The sequence below is a fragment of the Hemicordylus capensis genome, chromosome 1 (assembly GCF_027244095.1).
Source record: "Hemicordylus capensis ecotype Gifberg chromosome 1, rHemCap1.1.pri, whole genome shotgun sequence".
NCBI classification, from domain to species: domain Eukaryota; kingdom Metazoa; phylum Chordata; class Lepidosauria; order Squamata; family Cordylidae; genus Hemicordylus; species Hemicordylus capensis.
Genome location: NC_069657.1, coordinates 125,112,748 through 125,136,534, shown reverse-complemented (window position 1 = coordinate 125,136,534; position 23,787 = coordinate 125,112,748). Strand labels below are relative to the sequence as shown.

Here is a 23,787-nt window from a genome sequence, read left to right as displayed (position 1 = left end):
ACCTACCTGTGAGTATTTACTCACCAATGTGTTCGACTGGATCCCTCCAGGAAGTGTAGCTCCCAATAAAGGTACTTCAGGGAATAATCTCTCACAAACCTTACTGGCCAACGCTGTGACCTCCCTCCTAGACAATACCACCATTTAGAGGCACTGTTTCTTGGAGTGAGGTGACATGTTGGTTTACTGACATCTGAAGACAAGGGGTCAGAATGAGAGCATGTGAAGGTCAGGCAGTCTCTCTTTAAAGGTGACTCTGGTAAGGTTCGATAGTGCAATCCTGAAAAAAGGTTGTTCCCGGAAGCAATTTACTTCCAAAAAAAAAAGTACCTCAGAACTAGCGGTGGTCTTGCAGTACTTAGAGCCTCACTCACAGTGGTTACTGTACCTATGAAATCAAACTAAAATCATGGTAGTTTCATAGCAGGATGAATAGTCAAAGAGCTGGTCAGATACCTGGGGATATTGCAGAATGCTACTATGTAAAGCTAGGAGAGCTAGTCATTGCATCAGCCACCTCTCCTAGCCACCACTTACAATCTTACAGCACCACTCTCTGAGTCCAGTTCAGTTCTTAGACAATAGACCCTATAATATGAAGCTCTGTAGCTTATGGGATGTATGCCATTCATGGAGCAGGAATGAATGAGAAGGATGATGAGAGCAGGAATGGTTTTGTTTTATGAAAGCAACAAGTACAAAAAGACTTTGGCTGAAGTTCACATCATGTTCTGAAGAGTAAGGAAGAGTATACTCCTGAGATTTATGTCTATGCAAATCTCCAATGATTTTTGGAGCTGTGCTTACCAGCCATAATTTGCTCTATATTAGAAGGCCAGTGTAAAGCCAGTGTAAATTCCTAGATCCAGTCTTCAAACCCCTAGTGCGTCAGCTTCCCATCTATAAAAAGGAAGAAGGGCAAAGGTGTTGCAAGCACTGGTTTTTGTTAAGCTGCGAAAAAGTGTTCAAATCAGCACATAACTGTTTTGTAAGCAGTTTTGGTAACTTCACCCAGTGTCAGACTAAAATTAGTCCGACACTGAAATTACTACAGCTGGGTCAATTTACATCAGTGGAGAAGATGACTCAGTGAGGTTCAAAGGACACCTCACAGTTGCTTTCAACTTAACTTGCACTTGTACTACTGTCACTGAGGCAAACAGCTTGGTGTGACATCACATGTTAGAGGGCTCTTCTTAGCTCACCCTTCCAATCTCACTTTGGTGAGTGACATTCATGGTAATTCAAGAATAATATCTAGAGTGCTCTCCTTGCAACAATATGTTATAGAGCACCAAGATGCGGGTGAACAATAGTCCAGTTTTGACATTTAAGGGATCGTAATATGATATCCTCTGCTCTTTAACCATAAATGGAGTGAATCAACTAGTAGGATATACAATCTCAAAGATTTTTAATATCATTTCATGTAAACAGCAGGTTATGTTTCAACCCTGGAGGCCAAAGTCTCAAGGTCAGATGATAGCCAATATCATGGAGATTGGACTGTTTCTCTGTTAAGTACTGAAGCATGGAATATATTGAAGGAGCTCCTGAAATTTAGAATATAAAAGCTATTTGATTGATTTCAAGGAGTCAAATGAGTTCAACTGAACATAATGTTTCAAATAAGTTCAGGTTCAGTACCAGTTTGGTGAAAAACACAAGTTCAGTCAGGATTTCAATGCATGTTCATATTCAGTATATGCCCCCAATTTCAGTTATAACAAAAGCACGGAATCAACTTTAACTTGACCATGAACTGAAACGTGGACAAAACATTTGTTTTCCCCACAATGGAAAAATCCAAATTAGTATAACTCCATTGTTTTTTACATTATAAATGTACAACAAAAATGGATGAGACGCTTGTCCCTCCAGAACCACCCATATTAAAATAAGGGCAGACATGATACCCACTAAGATGCCACATTCTCCCACCTACTCCCAATTGTATGGTATCCCCATGCGGTCTACTTGTACTCTCACTTTCTGCTGCTTCCTGTTGGGTGAGCAGGAATGGAATTAGGGGCCTGAATGGCAGCCATGCGTTTCTTTATAATCTCATTACTGGCCAAAGCCATTGGCAGTGGGAAACTCAGCAATATTTAAAGTCCCGCCCCCCCTTCTCTGAAAAAGCAGCTGAAAGAAGGTGCCAGTTTGGATCAGGGCTATGGTCTGGGGGGAGAGAAGTTCTAAAATTTCCTCCACACCAGTTCCCCAATGCAAATCACAGCCTCAGCTGCTAATAGCTGTGGGAGATAGGAATATCAGGCAATAGTATTGTGCCTTCTGTTTTTGTCTCCATGGCTAACAGCAGCTTCAGGTAGGTGGTTAAATCAGGGAAATGGCATGGGGACAAAGGGTGAGCCCTCCTCCCCTCACTGTGGCCCCCACTGAAATAGCCCAACCCCTACAGTTATTTGCCAGGGTAAAGAGCCAACCTATGCTTTTTTGTAAGTGAAGAGGTCAGAATGATGCATGGTACTCATGACTCAAAGTGACCGGAAAAATTCTGAGGACCATTCTCTTGCCATCTTGAGCCTGACAGACACATCAAGGAAAAAAAAAATAGAGAGAGACTTATTTACTGACTAATATCACATGTGCACTGGAAGATTTCATACATGTGTGAGGGGGAAGGGATGATTTACACCGAACCTCCCCTTCCCTCTGCTCCCCACTGAAAATATGTCTCTAAAGATTTGCCAGTACTTAGGGACATATTTTCAGGGAAGGGAAAATTGGGCAGCAGAGGAAAGTGGGGGATGGTGTAAACCATCATCCCCTCTTGGCATGCATAAAATGTTCTTATGTGCACACAACGTTAATCAGTACATGAGCCCTGGACTCCATTCGTATTTCAGAATTCTATTTTCAGATAGCGTTTTCTGGGACAATGTTATCTATTACTCTTGACTACATGGGACATTACACCCTTCCCCACCAAGTTAGGCTTCTTTTTAAGCAAAGTGCCATGATGGTCCATGCTAATGTTTGGATTTTTGTAATTAATTCTAAGCTAAGACACCTCTGGAGGTGTTACACTTATTGGACAGTTTGCTATAAACCTGAACACTGGGTTTCATTGACTATTATTATGAATATTTATATATTATTAAAGTATGAACTTGTGAACAAAAAGTTCACAGAGCGCTTTATATAACAAAATAAATGAGAAAAATAATGATTTTGTGTTGAATTCAACAGTCAGTGTCTATGGGACTTTAAGTCTGGGGCAGAATTACCATGCAATAGTCAAGTTTCAAGGTAAAGTTTAAAAATAAAATACTGATACATTAATGTACATCTGTATAGTTACATTCATATATGCCCCATGGACTTCAACAGACTGGAGTTTTGTGAAGTTCTAGTCAGGAATCTACTCTTTCCTCAAAAGGCAAAACACTTAAAAAACAACAACAAACTAAGCATCCTCTATGAGGAAGTAGACTGCAATAGTTATAGATAGCGGTTATTAAGTCTCTAATGAGACACAAAGGCAAGAATGTCATAGATGAATCTGTGTGCTTATGGTTCACCTGTTTTTAGATTCATCAGCTCACCTTAGCAGAATCAGCATATACAAGTGAACCAAGCAACAGTTGTTATATTGATTTTGATCACTGGCCTAGGGAGCTGAATTGGGTCTTGCAAACACCTTTGAACAAGATGCAAAGGTGCACTAGATTCAGAGTCATATCATATTGCTGATCTCTAAAACATATGGTGGGACCATTTTCTTCTCTTCAGCATTCTGTGAGTTTTAATCATCGCACTGAAGTATGCCTTAGGGAATGTATCAACTTAACATGATGGCTCTTTTCTTATCATGGACTACAAAAGCTGGAAATAGCAGATACCTATGTAAGTATTTAAAATATGCCAGTGTCCTGTAATTGGACTAGGACTGGCAGTGAGGGCAGTTAGGAGGTTTTAAATAATTCAGAATTTCGCATAACGTTAAACCTGGAAGAATCCATTTTTTTAGTTCAAGAAGACTGGGAACTGCATACATCGGGTCAGAGCATTAACTAACATCATATGCACAGAACAGGGGCGTAACTACAATAGGGCAAGGGGAGACAGTTGTCTGGGGGCCCACTGCCTTGGGGGGCCTCCCCAGAGGGAAGTCACATGACTGACTCCCCCACCCATGCACCCGCCCGGGCTTCCTTCAGTTGTATTCATCCTCCGAAACTGATGTGAGTGTTAAGACCTGGAGCTACCAGAACAGCATGTCTTTCTCTAGTACCATTAAATGACTTGCATCGTCCACAATTTACAGAACCTTTTAAAAAATAATTTAGGATGATGTTCTATGGCACATAGGTATATATATATTACTATGCTTTTTGTTACCACTATTCAGCCTCATTTAAGATTTCTTTACTTCATGAGCTGAGCTTCAGTGAGTGGGGGGCCCATTTTAAAATCTTGTCTCTGGGCCCACTCCAACCTTGCTACACCCCTGGCACAGAACATTCATTAAGTTTGTGTCTCAAGCAACTTTGTGAATGCTTAGCAATTTGTTCCATAAGATACAAAGAACTAAGTAATACCTAACTGCCGAGGAAACAGTTATAAAGAAAGAAGCATGCTCCTTCATGGAAAGCGGCATTATCTTGGCCTTATTTTTTAATATTACCCAGGATAACATGGACATTTTGCAGTCCCTCCCTATTATAATCCATCCTATAGCCATTGCCCGTGTGGGCCAGATTAGTCTGCCTTTAGCCTTCTCACATCCATGATATGGGGTGCCCAACCTCTGTGACTGATGACCAGAAACCTAGGTGTGATCTGCTGATGATGGCTGCCACATACTGTCTGCTCACAGGAAGTGGGAGTGTATGATAATAAGAGTGGAGAAAGATAATCATTTGTCCTTCATTACGTTCCCTCATCCTCATCCACACCTCTCAACAAAACAAAACCACCCCGTAATATATATATAACTGCTATTTTAGAGTGTACTGAATCAATGAGCAGGTACTGTAATCCAGCTCGGTTAAAGAATGGGCTTGGAGCTGATGAAAACAAAAATGTATTGCTGGCACCAATGTTCACACATGCAAGTTGGCCACTTGTTTTCTTCAGACAAGCTTTCTCATGTACAGGACTGAGTGAAGAAACCTCAGTCTGAACTTGACTGCATGGAAGTGTCATTACAATCACAAAAATGGTTGCTAGTGTTATATCCAGTACAGTTCACATTGAAGTTTCTCCTTCAAATCCCACATACGAGATGAATCACACAGGAGGTAGTAAGTGGCCAGCAGGAAATTGTATGCACAGGTATTACATGTGTTTTTAGAGCATTCATGAGAACAAAATGGTTCTACACTGAACCATGGATACACAATCTACCATGATACTGGGCAGTTGGATGAAGGTGACACGCTGTTTCATGAGTGTGCTCTTATCCTCCCAGCGTTACAGAGCCAGAAGTGCAATTATTTACTCATGTAAAAGTTGCTTCATTGCTTGGTGATGACTTTATGATAAGCATTTGCAACCTGAGGAGAATGGACAGAGGAAACCACATAGGTGTGCGCAAAGGGTAAAATAGTAAAGAGGCAGTCGTTGCATGGATTGTGGCCAGCCTGGTGCAATGGAAGTCTTCAAATCAAATTGAAAGGTTAAACAACTTTACAGGGAAATATAGTGGAAAAAATGAAAGCTCTTTACCATCTGAATGGATTTTACAGACTTGAACAAAGAAAGGAAAGAAAAGTCAATTGTTCTCCCGTCACCTCCCCATCTCCTTGAAATCAGCATTTGGCACAGGTGAAACCACACACAAAGGAATGTTGCACTTCTTTTGTGTTTGTTCAATAGCATCCACATGCATGGTTATGAAATGGAGAGAGGAGATTTCTCACCCGTGTGGAGTGATCAATTAGATTTCTATCAAAAGTAAGTAAATAAATAAGTGATACTGCAAGACCATCATAAGGATTAACTGCTTCTTTAAACACATCCCTAATCACTAAAGTTGATCATGAAGCACTGCATAAATGACTTATCGCAATAGGTACCATGGGAAGTTCTTTTTTAAAAAAGGCTAAAGGTTGCACATAGCTGCAACCTATGCTCATTTCACTGGCCAAAACAAGTTTTACTTCAAAATTACTGGGATTTTTTCCACAGAATAGGTCAATGATATTCCATGGGTAGAGGTAGATTATGGGGTTGAACAAATCAGATCAAAGCCCTGGCAACTCTCCTGGTGTGCTCTTTGAGGAGTCTCATAAAACTGAGATAGTCCCATAACTAACCACTAGCCATGGGATATTATAATATATTCCATGATGACTAGTATTTTCGTTCCCCACCCCCATCATTGAACTAATATGAGCATAGTTTAGTCTGGGAATATTTTCTTATTGCTGTCATTTACCACTATCATTTTTTTTAAAAAAGTACCCTGTGAGATTATCACTCATGGCTCTTCAGTACAAGTTAGTCCCAAATGGCAAATATTATTCCCCTTCCAGTCAGCTTTTAATGTTAGAAGGTTGAAGAAGCTGTAGATCATGGACCTAAGCTTCCAGGAGAAGGCATTGATACTTCTTTTGTTCCAAATGCTAAGCTTCTATGAGATTATGTTGTTTAAAAAAAGAGGTTGGGTTGCCTGCTATGGATGTAGCCTTGTTCCCTTGTGAATCATGTTGTGTTTCTGTGGAGAATCTAAGCTCTCCTTCTAATGGGTGACTAGCCATCTGAAAGAGACATGGCAGTCTCATGAATCTACATGTGTTGATGCAAGTCATCCTTGAAGTGGGCACCTTGTTTCTCTAACCATGCATGGTTTTCTGCCACTTTAAAAGCAGTTTGGAACAAGTGGGAAAATATCTAGGGAAAACAATGCATTGTCTTCCCCGCACCCTTTGGATAAGATCTGTGCCCTTGGCTCCCACTATGCTAGGAAGCATTCAGCCTTCAGAAGCCATCATGATGTAGTGATGTAGTCCAGCAATGTAAGCTGTAGAACTCTTTTTTTTAAAAAAAATCTTCCATTAGGTGCATTTTTCTCTTCAGATCTTTTAAGTGTCCCTTTAAACGGGACCAGTGTTAAAGCTCCTATAGCGTGCACTTCTAAATGTTGTTTGTCAGCTTCTCCTGTACCATTTTGTCCCTGCAACCTGTATGTCCCACACATTATTCCATGTGTGGTGGCGGGACGGTAACGGTAATGGATAATGTGCTACCCATTGATCTAAGAAAGCAGTCTGACTGAATCTTTAAATCTCTAAAAAGGATAGAGGTTAGCGGTCAGATGGACATTCCTCTAAGAGGTTTCCTACCTGCTCTGTTAATTTCTAACATTTCTTCTTGGGCGAGTGGGCATGTGTCGCTCTGAGTACTGTGATGTGGAGAGTTTATGACAGATTTACAATAATTGGGGGATCCCAGCTGGGGCGGACGCGGGATATGCTTCTTTTTTTTCTTTGGTAGCTTCTGCTTAGCCATAGCTAAGGAGTAATACATTCCAAAATTGTTCACAATGACGGGTACAGGCATGGCAATGGTCAACACACCCGCAAGAGCACAGAGAGCCCCCACCAGCATGCCTGACCAAGTCTGAGGATACATGTCTCCATAGCCCAGGGTAGTCATGGTGACAACAGCCCACCAGAAGCCAATGGGGATATTTTTAAAATGTGTGTGTTCACTGGCACTAGGATCATTGGGTTTAGCACCTATTCTCTCAGCGTAGTAGATCATTGTGGCAAAGATTAACACGCCCAATGCCAAGAAGATGATGAGCAGCAAGAATTCATTTGTGCTGGCACGGAGGGTATGTCCCAAGACCCGCAACCCTACAAAGTGGCGGGTCAGCTTGAAAATTCGCAGGATTCGCACAAACCGGACGACCCGCAGGAAGCCTAAGACATCCTTAGCAGCTTTGGAAGACAGGCCACTGAGTCCAACCTCCAGATAGAAAGGAAGTATGGCCACGAAGTCAATGATGTTCAAGGTATTTTTGATAAATTCCATCTTGTTTGGACAAAAAATGACCCTCATCAGGAACTCAAAAGTAAACCAGACCACACAGACCCCTTCAATGTATGTCAGAAAGGCCTCTGTCTCTGCTTCCCGATAGATGCGCACCTGGGTGTCATTCCCAACAATTTCCGTCTCTGTCTTGTTAACAATGGGATTAAACCTCTCATGGGTCTCGAGGCAAAAAGTAGTGATGGAAACCAGAATGAAGAAGAGGGAGGCAAATGCGATATACTGCAGAAAGAAAAACAAGAGAAATTTGTTAGAGAGTAACGCTGGTTTGTGATAGAACAAAACAAGCAAACAGTTCTCTGACTGGGAGCCATTAAAGGCAATAGCTTTGGTAGAAGCAGAAATTTCTGGCTATAGACTCTCAGAAGGAACCCATTCAGGAAAGCAACAATATCCATGGCCAGGTTAATCCATGGAACAATATTATGCTTGCAGTTAAATAAACTTCTTGTGAACCTTGTTGTTCCATTGCATGGCATTTTTTTTCACTGGGCCTCAAGTCCATTTCTTTTCAGAAGAAAAGCATGCAGTTAAATGCTGCCCTAAAGAGAAGATATGATTCTCTGTTGGGGCCCCCAAATTCAAACATTGATTCAGACTATTAGATTTCAGCATGTATTGCCAAAATGTATAGGTGTACAATAGTTGCCTTGAGATGATCAGCATTTGCCAACAGTGAATATAACCTTCCATATCAGTTATGTCAGTAAGAAGCTGTTCACATGGACAGGCAAACCCAGGCTTAGGCAGCTCTGCCTGGATTTGGCTGCTCATGTGAAGCACTGGGATCAGGGCCGATCCTGATGCTGCCTGCTCTTCAAGCCTGAGTTCTTAACCTGGGTGTGAGGATGCCATTTACCCCAGATACAGGGTCATGTGTTTGAGTGCTCAGGCTGCACACAGTGATCCATGATGCTCAGAGCTGACGAGTAGATGGCTGATCATCTGCGGGGGGGGGGGAGTACGTACATCCCTACCTCCCTCTCACCCACCTGCACTCCCTGCCCCTCTCATGATCGAGTGTACGAGCTTTTAATCTCTTCCACACAGGGGAAGAACCAGAGTGTTTTTGCACTGCACAGTACAGCTATTGATACAAGTAACCTTCTTTAATGTTCAGTTACCGAGAATACAGTGAGTACTAAAGGTTCAAATTGTATTTGAACTTGTTGTATTTGTATTTGAATTTGCCACAATTTTGGGGGTAAGCGCATAGTTAGGAGGAGTGTGTGATGCTTCAGAGGTAGAATTTCATCTGAATCTAAGCAGGCTGATTGGGATAGATTCACTTCAATTTGGACCTGAAACAGCAGACCAAATTGAATTGGTTCGAATCAAAGGAGAGCTACCCGATGGAACCTGCTCAGATTCAGCTCAAATTTAGCACCTTGGAAGTGCTTTTCTAAAAACATTTTTCATGGAAATCTCAAATGTTCAGTATGAGTGCACAGAAACTCCACCTATTTCTCTATAGTGTAGCAGGCTTCATGCACAGGCTGCCCATTACTGCAGTTTTGACATTTTAGTGATTTCTCATTATAGTCCAAAATATAATCTCTGATTCAGGTTCAACTGAAGTGCAAAATGCAGCTGAAGCAGTGAATTGAATTGGGGTTCCTCTCCAAAGCAGCTCCTGATCATCCTAAAAACCAAAGCTCCTCTAATTTATAGCTATTTTAGAGTTTATTTATTACTGCAAACTTACCACAGTTCCCAACAACAATCCAGCTGGGGCTAGACGAGCATGCAGATGATCAGCCATAACACCAAAATAAATATTTACTAAGGGTTTCTTCAACTAGGAACTCATTGCTTTCTCTCTCTCTCTCTTGTACATATCAGGTGGGGGGAAACAAAGTGGGTTGGAGTCAAATTTATATAAATTAAAGGGTTTCAACAATCTAAATATGGAATGTGGTCCATTAACTTTATACTTATTACTGCATTCAGAAGTAAATTAATCTTTTTATGCTATCACATTGTTAACCCTCCTGAAGGTGATAATACTCTCCCAAGGATACCAAGATTTTAAAATACTGATCCTCTCCCACTTCTGCTTGCATCAATATAATCACTAGTGACAAAAAGCATTACATTGTACTCCACTGCTAGTATAACTTGCGTGAGAACTGCACTTTCCCTATCTAACAAATTAAAAATAGAAACAACAAAAACAGAACAATCCACATGTCTTGCAACATTGCCATAGGCATGCAGCTTTCTGGTCCCCTGGCATCTGAAATGAGAAGTAATGACCCTAGACTGTGGAATATTTGTATTTCATATTTCAAGGTGTCCTTTTGCAGGAGTACTTCTTGCAATATGAAACACAAATATATTCCAGCAAAAAACAAAACAAACAAACAAAAAACACCAACTGTCACTTCAGCTGAGAACCAGTGTGGTGCAGTAGGCAACGTTGGACCTACTTCAATGGGAGAGATTTAGTTCAAGTCTCAGAGAGTAATGAAATTAAAATTTTAAATGATATTGCATAGGAAAGAACCAGAAACACAGGCATAGGACATATCCTCACTGTTGGTCAGGTGACAACACTAGGAATTATACTGGTTTACAAACTAATCACAAGTCAACAATGTGATGCTTTGGCACAAAAGCTCATGCCATTTTATGTTTATCAGATGGAACATGGTTTCCACAACTTGGTTAATAATAGTTGAGATTTAGCCACCCACTATGGTAAGACCTCATCTCCAGTTCTTCTGGAAAACATAATAGATCTTGACAAGAGAAGGCCTATAATGATAGAAAATGTGGTGATTATTTCCTCAAAGTAGTACTTTTGTTGCAAATAAATAGCATTTCCCCAGCACTCAAGGACTGCAAAAATGCTATCACTGGGAAAATGTTGGAATATCCATTGCTAGTGTGATTGCTGTGTGGCTGTGCAGTTGTCATGGGAACCTCCTGAATAACACTTGTAACATCCCTGTGATTACTGGTATAATACTCTCCCCACAGTCACATCATTTGGAGTACAGTGGTTTTCAAAAAAATCTTATTTTACTTTCCCCCTAGTGTTTCCTAACCCTTTGAAGGGGAGTGAACCCCCCTCCATATAATGAATGGCAAACATCAGCAAAAGTGCTTCCTTCTCCTTCAGCGACAAGCATCTTTTGCTTCTCCTTTCCCAGAGCTGCATCTCACATCCCCCTTCAATGTAAGAATCATCCCTCCGTTTACTTGACTCTTATATCCTGGTTGACAACTGGATGATCAGGCACTAGGCAAGGCTTCTCAAGGCCAGGGGACTCCAGTTGTTGATCCCCAACATACGTCATTTCTGTAATCATTATGATTAGACCAATTAGTTAGGTAGGTCAGTATGATTTATCAATAGGCAGCAGATGGGAGGGGAAAGGTCTGAGACAGGTAGGCAGTGGCTTGCCTAAGGACACCTAGTGAGTTCGTGGCTGAAGTGAAATTCATATGGGGGACTTTCTGACACATTCTTATTTACGATACGATGGCAGCCAAAAGCATGCCCCCTGCGTTTGATAGCTCTGCAACAACCCATGTCCCCCTATATCCTAACCTGTTACAAGATACTTATGGGAGTCTGTTACAAAGGATAAACACGTATCTGTGAGACCTATTGCTGGATGAGTGCGATTAAAAGATAGATAATTGAAATCAACTTCTTTGTGGGAATTCCTGATCTGAGAATTCTGCTTGAGCTGGATGTATGTGTTCTCAACTTCCACATCATGTGTACCCATATATGCTCCTGGTTTCATGTCTGAATACAATCCTTACTCAGGAAATAGACATTATTAATCTCAAGGATTTGTAACATCTATTCTGCCATGGGGAAAAGGCATTCAAAAATTGAAAGAGAGCAGCATAAAGGTTTATTTTTCAATGCATTGGAAGTTTGTTTTCAAAAGGCTTTATTGAACAAAGCCCTCCTCTCACAGACCACATATGCACATTTTCATTTAACATGGATGAACAACCACTGCTGTAACTAAGACGTATGGTGCCCGACCACCTTTAGTGTGATCTCCATGTTTAGTGAACATCAGACAGTATTATTTTCTATACTGAAACATGAGGAATGAACTGGTGTTGACAGGGCATTTGGAACAGCAGCAACAACACTTGCTAGCAATGGACTGCAAAGATTCTTCATTCTGGTGGGATGAAAGGTGATGGAGTCTTGTCATTCCTCCTGCTGAGCTCCCCTGCAAAATAATCTGGCATCCCTACACCTCTTAAATTGGAGGCTGATACATACATGGATGTACATCACTTGATATTCCTGCACTTGATGACTCACAGCTAAACATATGAAAAGCCTTATGTTTGAAGTATTGCAAAATTTATGGTGGTAAATCAGTGATGGCCCATTCACACGTGGAAATCATCGCTTTGTATTGCAGTCATCAAGTGATTAGGGATGTGTGAACTGGTTCGGATCCGAACCGGGGCAGTTCGGCGGTTCGAATCCAAACCGAACCAGCCCTCAGGTTTGGGCTGCAGGTTCGAATTCGAATCGAACCGGGGGTGGTTCGATTCAGACTGGTTCGGACTGGTTCAGACACTCAGAAATTGGTAGGAGGGTAGCTGGCACCCAGGGGTACCTGTCACCCAAACCCCAAAGCAATCAGACACTCGTACGATTTTTAATGAATTTTTGAAAATTATTTTTATTTTTTCTCATAGGATATAATGGGACTCAAACCAGGCCATTATTCCTTATTGTGGAGCACCCATGGGTGCCAACAACTATGCAAACCCTGAAGCAATCAGACACCCCTATGATTTTTTATGAATATTTGAAATATTTTTAATTATTTTTCTCATTGAGTATAATGGGATCATGAAATACCCAAATACTATGGGGGGGGGGATCTGCAAAGGTTCCCCCTGCCCCCGCAGGCCTCTTAATTCACTGCTGCAGCCCATCCCGGGCTGAGGGCCTCGCAGCCATCATTTGAGCATGTGCGGTGTCCATTTAAAAAATTTGTTTTTTAAAAAATGACTGCCTTAAACAAAATGGCCACCACAAATGCTCAATTGGCCTCTGCAAGGCCTGGCATAGCCTAGGGCCTTGTAGAGGCCATTTGAGCATGCACAATGGCCATTTTGTTTTCGGTGGCCATTTAAATTTTTTTTCCATTTTAAAAAATGGCGCCCCCCTTTCAAGTGGTGCCTGCGGCGTGTGCCCTGCCTGCCCTACCCTAGATACGCTCCTGCCAATGGAGGCAGCTTCCTTTGTCTTTGGTACATGACCATGGATAGATTTCTTAAATATTTTGCCAGGTGATGTAATGGTAGCAAATGATACGACATCAGTGGGGACTGTCTACAGTTAGAGCGCCTTTCTCACTACAGCATCAAGAAGTGATTCAAGTCTTTGTATCTGCCTTTCTGTTTGGTAGAGGCAGTTGACTCCAGTAGTGCTACTTGCACTCTTCCCCTTCCCTGCTAACTGGGTAAAGAGGCGCCTTTCAGAAAGTGGCGATTCTCTTTCTGTTTAGCAGGGGCAGAGCAGCTGTCCACATTCAGCAGCAGCACAGCATCCCTCCAGTTGCGCTAGTGTCTACCTTGTGTTTCTTTTTAGATTGTGAACCTTTTGGGAACAGGGAACCATCTTTTCTTATTATGTTTCTACACAAACACTATGAGAACTTTTTTTGTTGAAAAGTGGTATAATAAATAAGAAATATCTCCTCTTTTATGCTTGTAAATAACACCCAATATCCAATTGCCAAAAGAACTGCAGTGGTTAAGCAGGGAGGAGCAGAAAAGAGACTTTCAAATGGGAATTTGCATTCCCAGATAAATAATGCAAAATGTGATGTTTTGAAAGGAGACTGGATATGCATGCATAATCTCCAATTACAGCTGGCAGCAAATTGTAATGCAGATAGTTCAATCGTGCTATTTTAAGAGAAGCGGAAAGCAAGGCTCCTGCTTTTCCTGCTAGTGAAGTATATCATTGCCTCTTTCATATCACCTTCTCATGGGAAGAACAAACTGTTAAAATCTGTCGACCTTCCCCTCAATTCACACAAAGGTTCAGATCAGTCTTAACTTTTTACAGCAGTTCATTGGCTATAGCATGTCTTGAATAGATGTAGCCCAGAGGTCCAGCAGGGGAGAATTTCTTCTGGCTGGAGGACAGAAGTAGAGTGGTCATGTATTGGCCTTGATAGGTTGAAGAGCAGTTTATTCTTTAAGCTGGGCACCTGGAGTTACAGTCATTTAATTTATGTTTTTCTTAGGTTTGACAAAGTTTGACAAAATCCACTAAGATATCTCTGTGCTTGCCTGCCTCTCTGCCTCCCCCCCCCCACGCCATTGATGCCTGCTCTTTTCCCTTCTGTCTGACATGCACTGCCATGTTTATTCACTTGGTTATGTAGTTCATCCCCACAGGTCATTCCAATGCATTCAAAGGTCATTCAAAAGCTCCTGGCCTCTGCTAACATAACCTTGAGCCTGCCTCCTAATCAGCTCAGATATGTAACCCATCTGATACTCAGGTATGGATTTTAAGGAGCCCTCATGGCAAGGGAGTTCTGTAAGTGGGAGAATGACAATGATTCTCTTCCCCTCCTATCCCTTATTCATTGTCTGTGAGGCTAAATGCAGCTTTATGTGTCTGTGCCATGCGTACATTTGGATCAAGTAAATAGTGCAGGGGGAAAGGGTTAATCCCCTTCCCCCAGTACCACTTCTACAATCAAATTTGTAGCCCCATGAGGCTGGGGGGGGGGGGTGGTTGGAGAAAGAAAAAGAGTGAAGGCATCTGTATAGAGCCCTCTGTCATGATGTCAAGTTTGGTCCTAAGTACCATAGGCTTGTGTGGAAGTTGATTCTTTTTCTCCAGGCAGAAACCATGTTGTGCTGGTTCTGCAATAAAGTCTAACACAGAGAGTTGTCTCCATTCAGCTCTAGTTCCATTGTATACTGTGGGAAGTGTTATAATATTCACAACACAATAAGTTTCAAACAACATCTAATAGCCCTGGTTAAGGAGCACATCCAGCAGGTTCAATGGGGTGCCACTGACCATCGTGATGGAGAAGAGACTACAGATCCATCTCTGCATCAGCTCTGTGTGCACAGAAGTCTGCTTCCATGTGCAGATCTTAGCTGCTGGACTGGAGTATCTGCCTTTATTTTATTCTTTTGTAGGTAAATCATGAGAGGCACACAAACCACTTGAAGCCATTGATAGTGGCAGACCTAGTACCTAGCATTGCTGTGGTTGTTTCTGGTAGCAGCCATGGCTAGAGCACATACAAAATTTTTAGGATACATTTGACTGCTGGCACCCATGGCCTCTGGGAACAGTAGAGAAAGGTACAAGGTGATGGACTTGCAGTTAGAGATGCTTGTTGGGGCTGATGAGGTCCTTGCTGCTGATTGAGGAACAGGGCCCTAGAAGGTTACCCTCCTGAGTACAACAGGGAAATGTAGGGCGGTTGTGATAAAAGATTTTGACAGTGCTGAAGAACCACAGTCATCCTACGAACATCATTACTTCTAAGAGAGACCAGTTCTGGCCGCAATCACACTCTATCAAAATTCAGAGTGACAAGAATGTCTCAGAGCTAAAGCAGAAAGTCAGGAATTGAGAGTTTCGGCACTGAAAATTCCATGCTCAGAGATACAATTATGCTCAGACTGATTGACAAAAGGCTAAAATAGCATAGCTGAGTTTCTGGACTGCCAGAGACATCTGCAGAACATTTGGAGTCAAATGGGCATAAACAGAGATCATGGCTAGGTCACACACGGACCAGTTTGTGCAGTCTCTCATCAGAAGTCCTCCAAGTACCAAGAACAGAATTCATGTGACGATGAATGTTCACTTCGGTACCGAAATGAACACTGAAGTTCCCCTCCAGAACTCACTAGAGCAGTAGACACAATCACTCCCAAGTGTCCTCTCCAACCTTCTTTGAAGTCAGCCCCATGGTATTTGGAAGAACTATGGGAGATGAAGTGGCGAGGCAGATGACTAGAGCGCAAGTGGAGGAAGACTCAGTGCAAATTTGACAGGTAGCAACACAAAGCACATTTGAAGCTCTATGCTCTGGCAGTCCAGGTGGCAGAGAAGTTCTTTTCTGCCCACATTGCTTCCACAAATTAACATCCAGTGGAGTTGTCTAGGGTAATGAGGGGGCTACTATATGCCCCCCCCCCCCCCCCGAATTTGAACTTGAAACCATCAGTTACTCTGTATTTTCTTCAATGACTTTTTTGCAGATAAAATATCTCATATTCGGGCCAAACTGGATTCCACAGCTACTGTAGACTCTGTTGTAGAGATGACCAGCAACTCCTCTTATAGGATTAGATTGGATCACTTTAAGTTTTTGACTCTTGAGGATGTGGACAAACTGCTTTGGACTGTGCATCTTACCACCTGTTCTATTGAGCCTTGCCCAACTTGGTTTATCTCATCTGGTAATCATATTATCAGAGTGGGTCTGGTAAACATTATAAATGCTTCTCTGAGGGAGGGCAGGATGCCTCCTGGTTTGAAGGAGGCTAATATTAGACCTTATTTGCAGAAACCTGCATTGAATCCCTCAGTGTTAGCTAATTACAGAGCCGTTTCTAATTTTCCATTGTTGGGCAAGGTTTTTTCTCTCCCCCTCTTCTTTGTATTGCAATGAAATTACAACAACAATGCATAAAATATGAACAAGGATAGTAATAATATATGTGAGTATAACTGAAGAGAAAAATAAAAATAAAAATCTCTTAAACACAACAAGATACAACCAATGCAGGAGAAAAAGAAGCACAGCTCTTCTAAGGATATATATCTTATATTTCAAAACATAAACAATTCATTAAAATTTGACCAAAGTGCTGAAAATTCCTCCTCTTTACCTTGCCATGGGTGGATGGGTGGGACCAGTTCAAATGCTGACAAGGAACACATGTCAGTTATCATAGCCGGGCAAGGTGATTGAGCAGGTGGAGGCCTCTCAGCTCCAGGCACTTTTGGATGATACAGATTATCTAGACCAATTTCAAACCAGCTTTCAAGTCGGCTGTGGTGTTGAGACAGCTTTGGTCAGCCTGATGGATGATCTCAAATTGGCTACCTAAAGAGGGAGTGTGACTCTACAGATCCTTTTGGCAGCTTTTGAAACCATTGACCATGGCATCCTTCTGGATTGCCTGAGGAGGATGAGATTGGGTGGCACTGTTTTACAGTGGCACCGTTCCCTTTCTTGCAGATTCTAGATAGTGTCGCTTGGCGACTGCTGCTCTGTAAAGCGAGAACTAAAACTATGGAGTTCCACAAGGCTGCGTACTGTCTCCAATGCTCTTTAACATCCACGTGAAACCGCTGGGAGAGATCATCAGGAGGTTTGGTGGAGGGTGTTATCAATATGCAATAAAATTTATTTATTTATTTATTAACTTCTATACTGCCCAAACTTTCGTCTCTTGCAGCCACAAAAGCTAGCCTGCCTTAGTTGTAATGAACAGCTTGTGGCCTGCTCTTTGTGTGCCTCAATATCTCCTTGATTTTAATCAAGATGCTGTTTGGATAATTATTTTTCCAGATGGTCCTTGTTTATTCAGTCTCTGCAGCTACGTGACCTTTATTAAGAAATAGCACAATTAGTGTTGCCAACTCTCAGGATTTCATTGGCCGCCTTATAATACAGAACAGTTTTTGTATGCCAATACTGTCTTACTATGGACAGCTGCTTACTTTGCACAAGGACTGGTTTCTGTTTGCCATGAATGCCATTGACTAGTGCTAGCACTATGCTAGCACTACTATTACTGGATTGTTGTATTATTTGGAAATGCAAGTTTGTGCCTTGCTTCCTATAATGGAGTTCCAGAATAGCGAAGCACAATTTTCAACATGTAGAAACATTGTTTATTTTCTCCTGCCACATAAACCACAATAACTAATGGGTTCCTGTTCTAGGCCAATAACAAATGGTTCCAGATAGAAAACATGTAGGCATGACCAGAACATATTTTATCGCACCAACAGGCAACCAGCAGCCTATAGGCCAAGCCTAGCCCCTGATTGATTCCTAGTTTTTCTCTCAGAAGAGAGTGGGAAGTGCTGGGGGAGTGGGGTGGATGGAAGGATGCACTATCATCATGTTTCCTGCCATCTCTCTTTCTTAGGGCATGCTGTATATTGGTAGAATTCATTGTCCCTTTGCCCCCTGCGTTCTAGTGGCTAACCTAGTTTATTATTTTATTTGTTGCATTTATATACCACCCTATATAAAATCTCAGGACGGTTTACAATCTAATCAAACCAAACCAGCTGCAGCCCTGTAGCATCAGAAGGGGTAACACCACCAAGAATCTATTTTGTTTTTAATTTCAAGATATGTTAAGACTAATTTCATGATTTTTAAAAGTCTAGCTCATAACTTTGGAACATATCAGGTTCATGATACAGTAACATGAGTGTAAAATATTCTATAGTAGCTGGCCTGGGCACAGAGCATCTGTGCCCCTAGTTCTCTCCCTCCTTCCCCCCTCCCTCTCAGCTCTCCCCTCGTCTCAGCCCCAGACCCTGAATGCCACTGCTTTCTCTCTGGTCGCCACCATTTTCTTTCCCCCTGCTACCGCCGCCACTTTCTCCCCCCACTGCTATTGCCATTTTCTCCCCCATTGCTGTTTTCTCCCCCCCCCGCTTTCTTTCCCCCGCTGCCACCATTTTCTTTCCCCCCTCTTCCTGCACGCCTGTCATCTGCCGCTTTCATCTGCCCCTCCCGGCAGCTCGTTCGCGAACTCTCACGAGAGCTGCCACGCATGGGATTAGTGATGGGTACATCTTATATAGATAGATTGCACTGATTCTATATAGATTCTATTGGTCTTTCCCCCAGGAAATATAAGCTCCTGCTTTGTTATTGATTGTGTGAGTTCTACATTCAAGAATAAATGAAGTATGAACTTGGAGCATAAAAGCTTTGCTCTCTTCTACTAAAAGATTATAAGCAAGTAGCAATCAGCCTTCTAGTTGTTTTTCCTTCTGTTGCTTCTTTCTGACGCCATGAACTGACATTAAGGCAATCAATAGAATAGTTCACTTCAGTGAACACAGTTGTTTTAGTCACGGAGCTGCTCACATTTATGTTACCCAGCTGGGAGATATAACAAAGAAGTAAGCTTGCAGAGAGGCAAAGCTTGCTCTGGCGGATAAGAGGTTGTCTACTTGTTCCCACAGAAGCTAATAGACATGATGGTTATGTAATGTTGAAAAGTAGAATGCACTGCACTCCAAGAAGTATCTAGCAGTGCCCTTGGGAAAGAGCATTCAAATGAGAAACTGTGTGTGAATGAATGTACATTCAGCTGGAGATGATGCTTACATTTCCCCCCTGAATTCCTTCAGAGGAAAAAAAGAAAACACCTAATCTTTCTCATGCTAACTTTGTGATCCAGTCAATGGGGAGACCTCCTTCTGATTAACTGTTGCTCTGTGCAAATGCTTAATTATATGGCAACACTGAGTTGCAAAGTGTTACTTAGCCCACAATCAGCATTGAGCAATGTGCTGCTTTATACTGCAGGTCAGACTCTTGAGCTATGTATTTCTCTCTTGTCTCTCCTGATTGGCAGCAGGTCTCCAGGATTGAGGACCAGGGGTCTTCCTTGGCCCTATCTGGAAATACCAGGGATTCAACCTGGGTCCATGTGCATGCAGAGAATGCACAGAGCTATGGCCCTATTCCCAAAGGCCACAACTGAAGTTTAGCTTCATACTAATCACAGGTGCTACCTTTCAAGCGTCTCAGATAAAGTTTTCAAGAAATGAAAGGACAGGAACAAAATCACATTCCTTAAACATCAAGCACTGGCCAATATTTTAAATAAATAAATAAAACAAAACACTTATGAAGCTGTAAATTTAGTAAGAACTGGGAAGATAAACATATAGCACCAGCCAGAATATCAAAGGTAGCATAGGCTAACTCTCTGTTCAAAGCATGGATCACCCAAGCCTTCCAACCTCTTTAAGAACAAAAGAACAGCCCTTCCCAAGGCCTACCTAGTCCAGCATCCTGTTTCACACAGCGGCCCACCAGATGCCTCCTGGGAGCCCACAGGCAAGAGATGTGGGTATGCCCTCTCTCCTGTTGCTCCCCTGCAACTGGTATTGAGAGGCATCGTACCTAGAGGTGGCCCACAGCCACCAGACTAGTAGCCAGTGATAGACTTGTCCTCCTCTTTCTCAGACCAATATATGCAATCCAGGCCACATTGCAGACACACTGTAGAAAGATATCTCCAGATCATGCATATAGCAAGAATGATGGATTACCGGATGAATTAGAAGAGAAAGTAGCAATGTAACTTGTTCAAATTGTAAGAAAATGCTTTCCCGTCAATAACACAGACTAGATGAGTAAGAATATCATCTACTGAGTCTTCCATAAAGAAATCCAGGAAGGGAGAACACAATTTCATGATACTATTCATCTCTCACTGGTTGTGCTAGTCCCCAATACTTCTGTTGAAGAAAACCTCACACAGAGGACCTAGGGACAGGAGGAGTTATATGCTATTGACAGGAAAGGGGTTGAATAGCGGAGGCCTGGAAAGGCGGTGGTGGTGGTGGGGAAGGAGAAGGAGAAAGCAGAGGATGAAGTTAAACAGGGAGGAGGGTTAAAAGAAGAGGAGCCAGATAAGCAGTAGGCTGTGAAACTGGGAACTAAAGAATGAGTTGACAAGGCAGTACACAAGGAAATGGGGATGGGAAACGTATGGTGATGACGAGAGGGGCTAAAGAGAAAGGGAGACTAGATGAAAACCCCATTCATGGCCTAAAGATTGGAGGTTGTCCTACAGGCAGAAAGGTTGCTCACAGGCAGGGCAGTTTTAGAGCTTAGAGAGCAGTGGTTAAGGAAGCCAAAGGATCAAGGCAGTGAGAGCCTAAATATCACATATTGGATTTCAATAAATCCTGAGGACCCAGTGTCCAGCTTTGCACTGGCAGAGGTGGCATGACTCAGTTGAGAAAGTCACTCTGTCACTGCCTTCTCCCCGCACCTACTCTGGAAATGGGAGCACCCTTCAGAGGCCCCTGAGTCATTGCAGAACCTCTGGGGAAAGTTCCCATATGTGGACAGGGGTGCCAGGAAAGGCTGGTGTTGTGCTGCGGTTTCTCTTGACACCCCCATCCACAAATGAGCTCCCACCACAGCGACCCCAGTGACGACAGGGGGTTTCTGGAGCAGGCAAATTCATAGCTGGGGAGGGGAGGGATATTTTTATTTATTTGTTTGATTTTTTAAAATAATAATAATAATAATAATAATAATAATAATAATAATTATTATTATTATTATTATTATTATTATTATTTCGATTTCTATACCGCCCTTCCAAAAATGGCTCAGGGTGGTTTACAAAGAGAGATAACAAACAAATAAGATGGCTCCCTGTCCCCAAAGGGCTCACATTCTAAAAAGAAACATAAGACACACACCAGCAACAGTAACTGGAAGTACTGTGCTGGGGGTGGATAGGGCCAGTTACTCTCCCCCTGCTAAATAAAGAGAATCACCATGGTAAAAGGTGCCTCTTTGCCCAGTTAGCAGGGGCAATGATTGATGATTTATATACCACCCTTCCAAAAATGGCTCAGACAATGGACATTGTTGTCATCTCCTCCCACCTTCCCCATTTGAAAATGAGCAGATGAGCAGGACAAGAGGAGGAGGAGGAGGAGGAGGAGGAGGAGGAGGAGGAGGAGGAGGAGGAGGAGCTGTCACCAAATAGCTCCTCTCAATCATGGATGGAGAGTGGGGAGGAAGAGGAGTCAGCAATGAATTCCCCTCATCATCTCCCATGGTCAGTCCCCATAGCTTTCATACTGAGGACCTGGAGCTGGACCTACTAGTATTTATTACTATATAATGCTATTTGATTTCCACCCCTATGGAAATAATTTTTGAAGCCTTCTTTTTTGTTTTTAAGGTGCAAATAATATGTGAGGCAATTGCAAATAACTCTGAATAAGAGGGCACTTTATGTATGTCGAGAGGTCTGTCCTAAAATTAGAAATGTCTAAAGAGATAATAAGCAGGATTGACATTTTTGATTTAGTGTGTGAGTCATGATGTTTGGTTTGTGTGCAGAATCCTTGTTCATATTCAGGTGATATTGCTGAGACTCTGTGACAAATTGAAAGAAAAAGCTTGTCACATCAGCAATCGGTTTTTAAAATATATTTTTAAAATTTGCCAATACCCATGCTGAGTGAGAAATTCACCCTTCTATTTTAATATGTCTCTGCCGTCCCTGAAAAGCTTAGCTTAGCTGGGTGTGGTCATTATTCTCTTATTGAAGATGCCTATGGAATCATCATCCAACATGAGCTGACTGAGATGGAGCCGTGCTGTGTGCTGACCATATGCAGTGCTGCTGAAAAACCTTTATCTATGTAGGAGTCCCATGCCACCAGCATCATATATGTAGCTACCTTTATGTAAACTTTCATAGCCCTTTCATGTGTACTCTATTTCTACATGTACACAAATGTACATGTGAAAGTGGTGGGCGCGTAAAAGATCTCATTAGATGAACTCCAGGGTTAGGCAGGAATGTACAGGTAGAGGTGGTTCTTTAGGTACACTGGTTGTAAGCTGTTTATGACTTTAAGGTAACACTCTATTGGAGCTAGGACCCTGGCAGCATCAGCTCTCAGCTGCAATGTCTCATAGTGACCACTGGGGTTTTTTTCAGGGTCATGGATAAAAGTGCTGGACTCCTCCCCTCTGTGTTCTTCCAGTGTTAGTCTTCATTTTGTCTCTCCAGAGATGGCTGTTTGTTTTGGTCCCACTCTTCAGCCATGAGCTACAGCTGAAATTAAGATGCAGGCTTCTTCACATCTGTTTGTAACCTTTTCTTTAAATAAATCCTTGTAGTTCTTCAATACTAAAGAACTGTCTCAAGACCTCTTGCTTTGCTGCTTTTTTGCCAAACTGGTTTTGCTCTGCTATTTGGGGACTGAACTGCCATTCTTCCCCTACACAATCACCATGCTGAATTGAGCCTAGAAATGGATTAGCAGTCAGTGTAATTGATACCATGGGATCACATAATATTACTTCTACTAACCATTACTTCTGGATGTCCATTTCAAAACATCTCTAAAGGGGCTAGGTTTAAGACAATGGTCAGCTGTGACCCTCTACACTTGTGGTTTTCGGACTGTATTCTGGAGAATCCTGGAGTTCCTCTCCCCATTAAGTTCCCCCTTGCATGCCCTATCAAGCCTTTTGGGTATGGGTGTGTGCGCTTATGCACAGGGAGCTGCTGTGGGGAGGAGGAATGGGAAAGTTTCTTTGTGTGGACTTTCTTCTGCTTATGCTAATCAGGATACAGCCATAAGGTCATCCAACTGCAAACTACTTTTGAAAATGTTTGCTTGGCTTATAAAATCAATTATGAAAATATTCCAATTCTTCTTTCTTGGCCTGGCCCTACACCAGTGGAAAGATTGCCACTCTGTGGTACTTACCAATGCCTTTGGACGTGGAAGGCAGTTGGAAATGGCAACAGGATTAAGTGATGCATGATTGATATATTTGATTTGTATTTAAAATAAAATACCAGGACATATTAATGCTGACATTAGGAACAGGAAGTGGGAGGCCATGCATTAGTATATACATACTAATGCATGGCCCCCCATCTGTGACATTGTACAGCCATCTTCTTCTGAATCAGCTAGCCCTGAGCAGAAGGATAGTAGACAGACTATTGATCTGCTCAGGC

At 42.2% G+C, this 23,787-nt stretch overlaps 1 protein-coding gene across 7 annotated transcripts in view; it reads right to left on the bottom strand.

Annotated features, from left to right (window-relative positions):
* The window catches only part of KCNC1 (potassium voltage-gated channel subfamily C member 1), a 188,607-nt gene that overhangs the window by 13,444 nt on the left and 151,376 nt on the right, over nucleotides 1-23,787 (bottom strand). For 6 of the 7 annotated variants that reach the window (XR_008315365.1, XR_008315372.1, XR_008315370.1 and 3 more), the window contains exon 2: nucleotides 7,311-8,244. Coding sequence is in view for 3 of the 7 variants with exons in the window: in XM_053291750.1 (XP_053147725.1) it covers nucleotides 7,311-8,244 (934 nt within the window). In the remaining 4 variants the exon portion in view is untranslated. Of the gene's footprint in view, nucleotides 1-24; nucleotides 8,245-23,787 lie in introns of all 7 variants that reach the window. The other variant, XR_008315371.1, reaches the window with a different exon arrangement.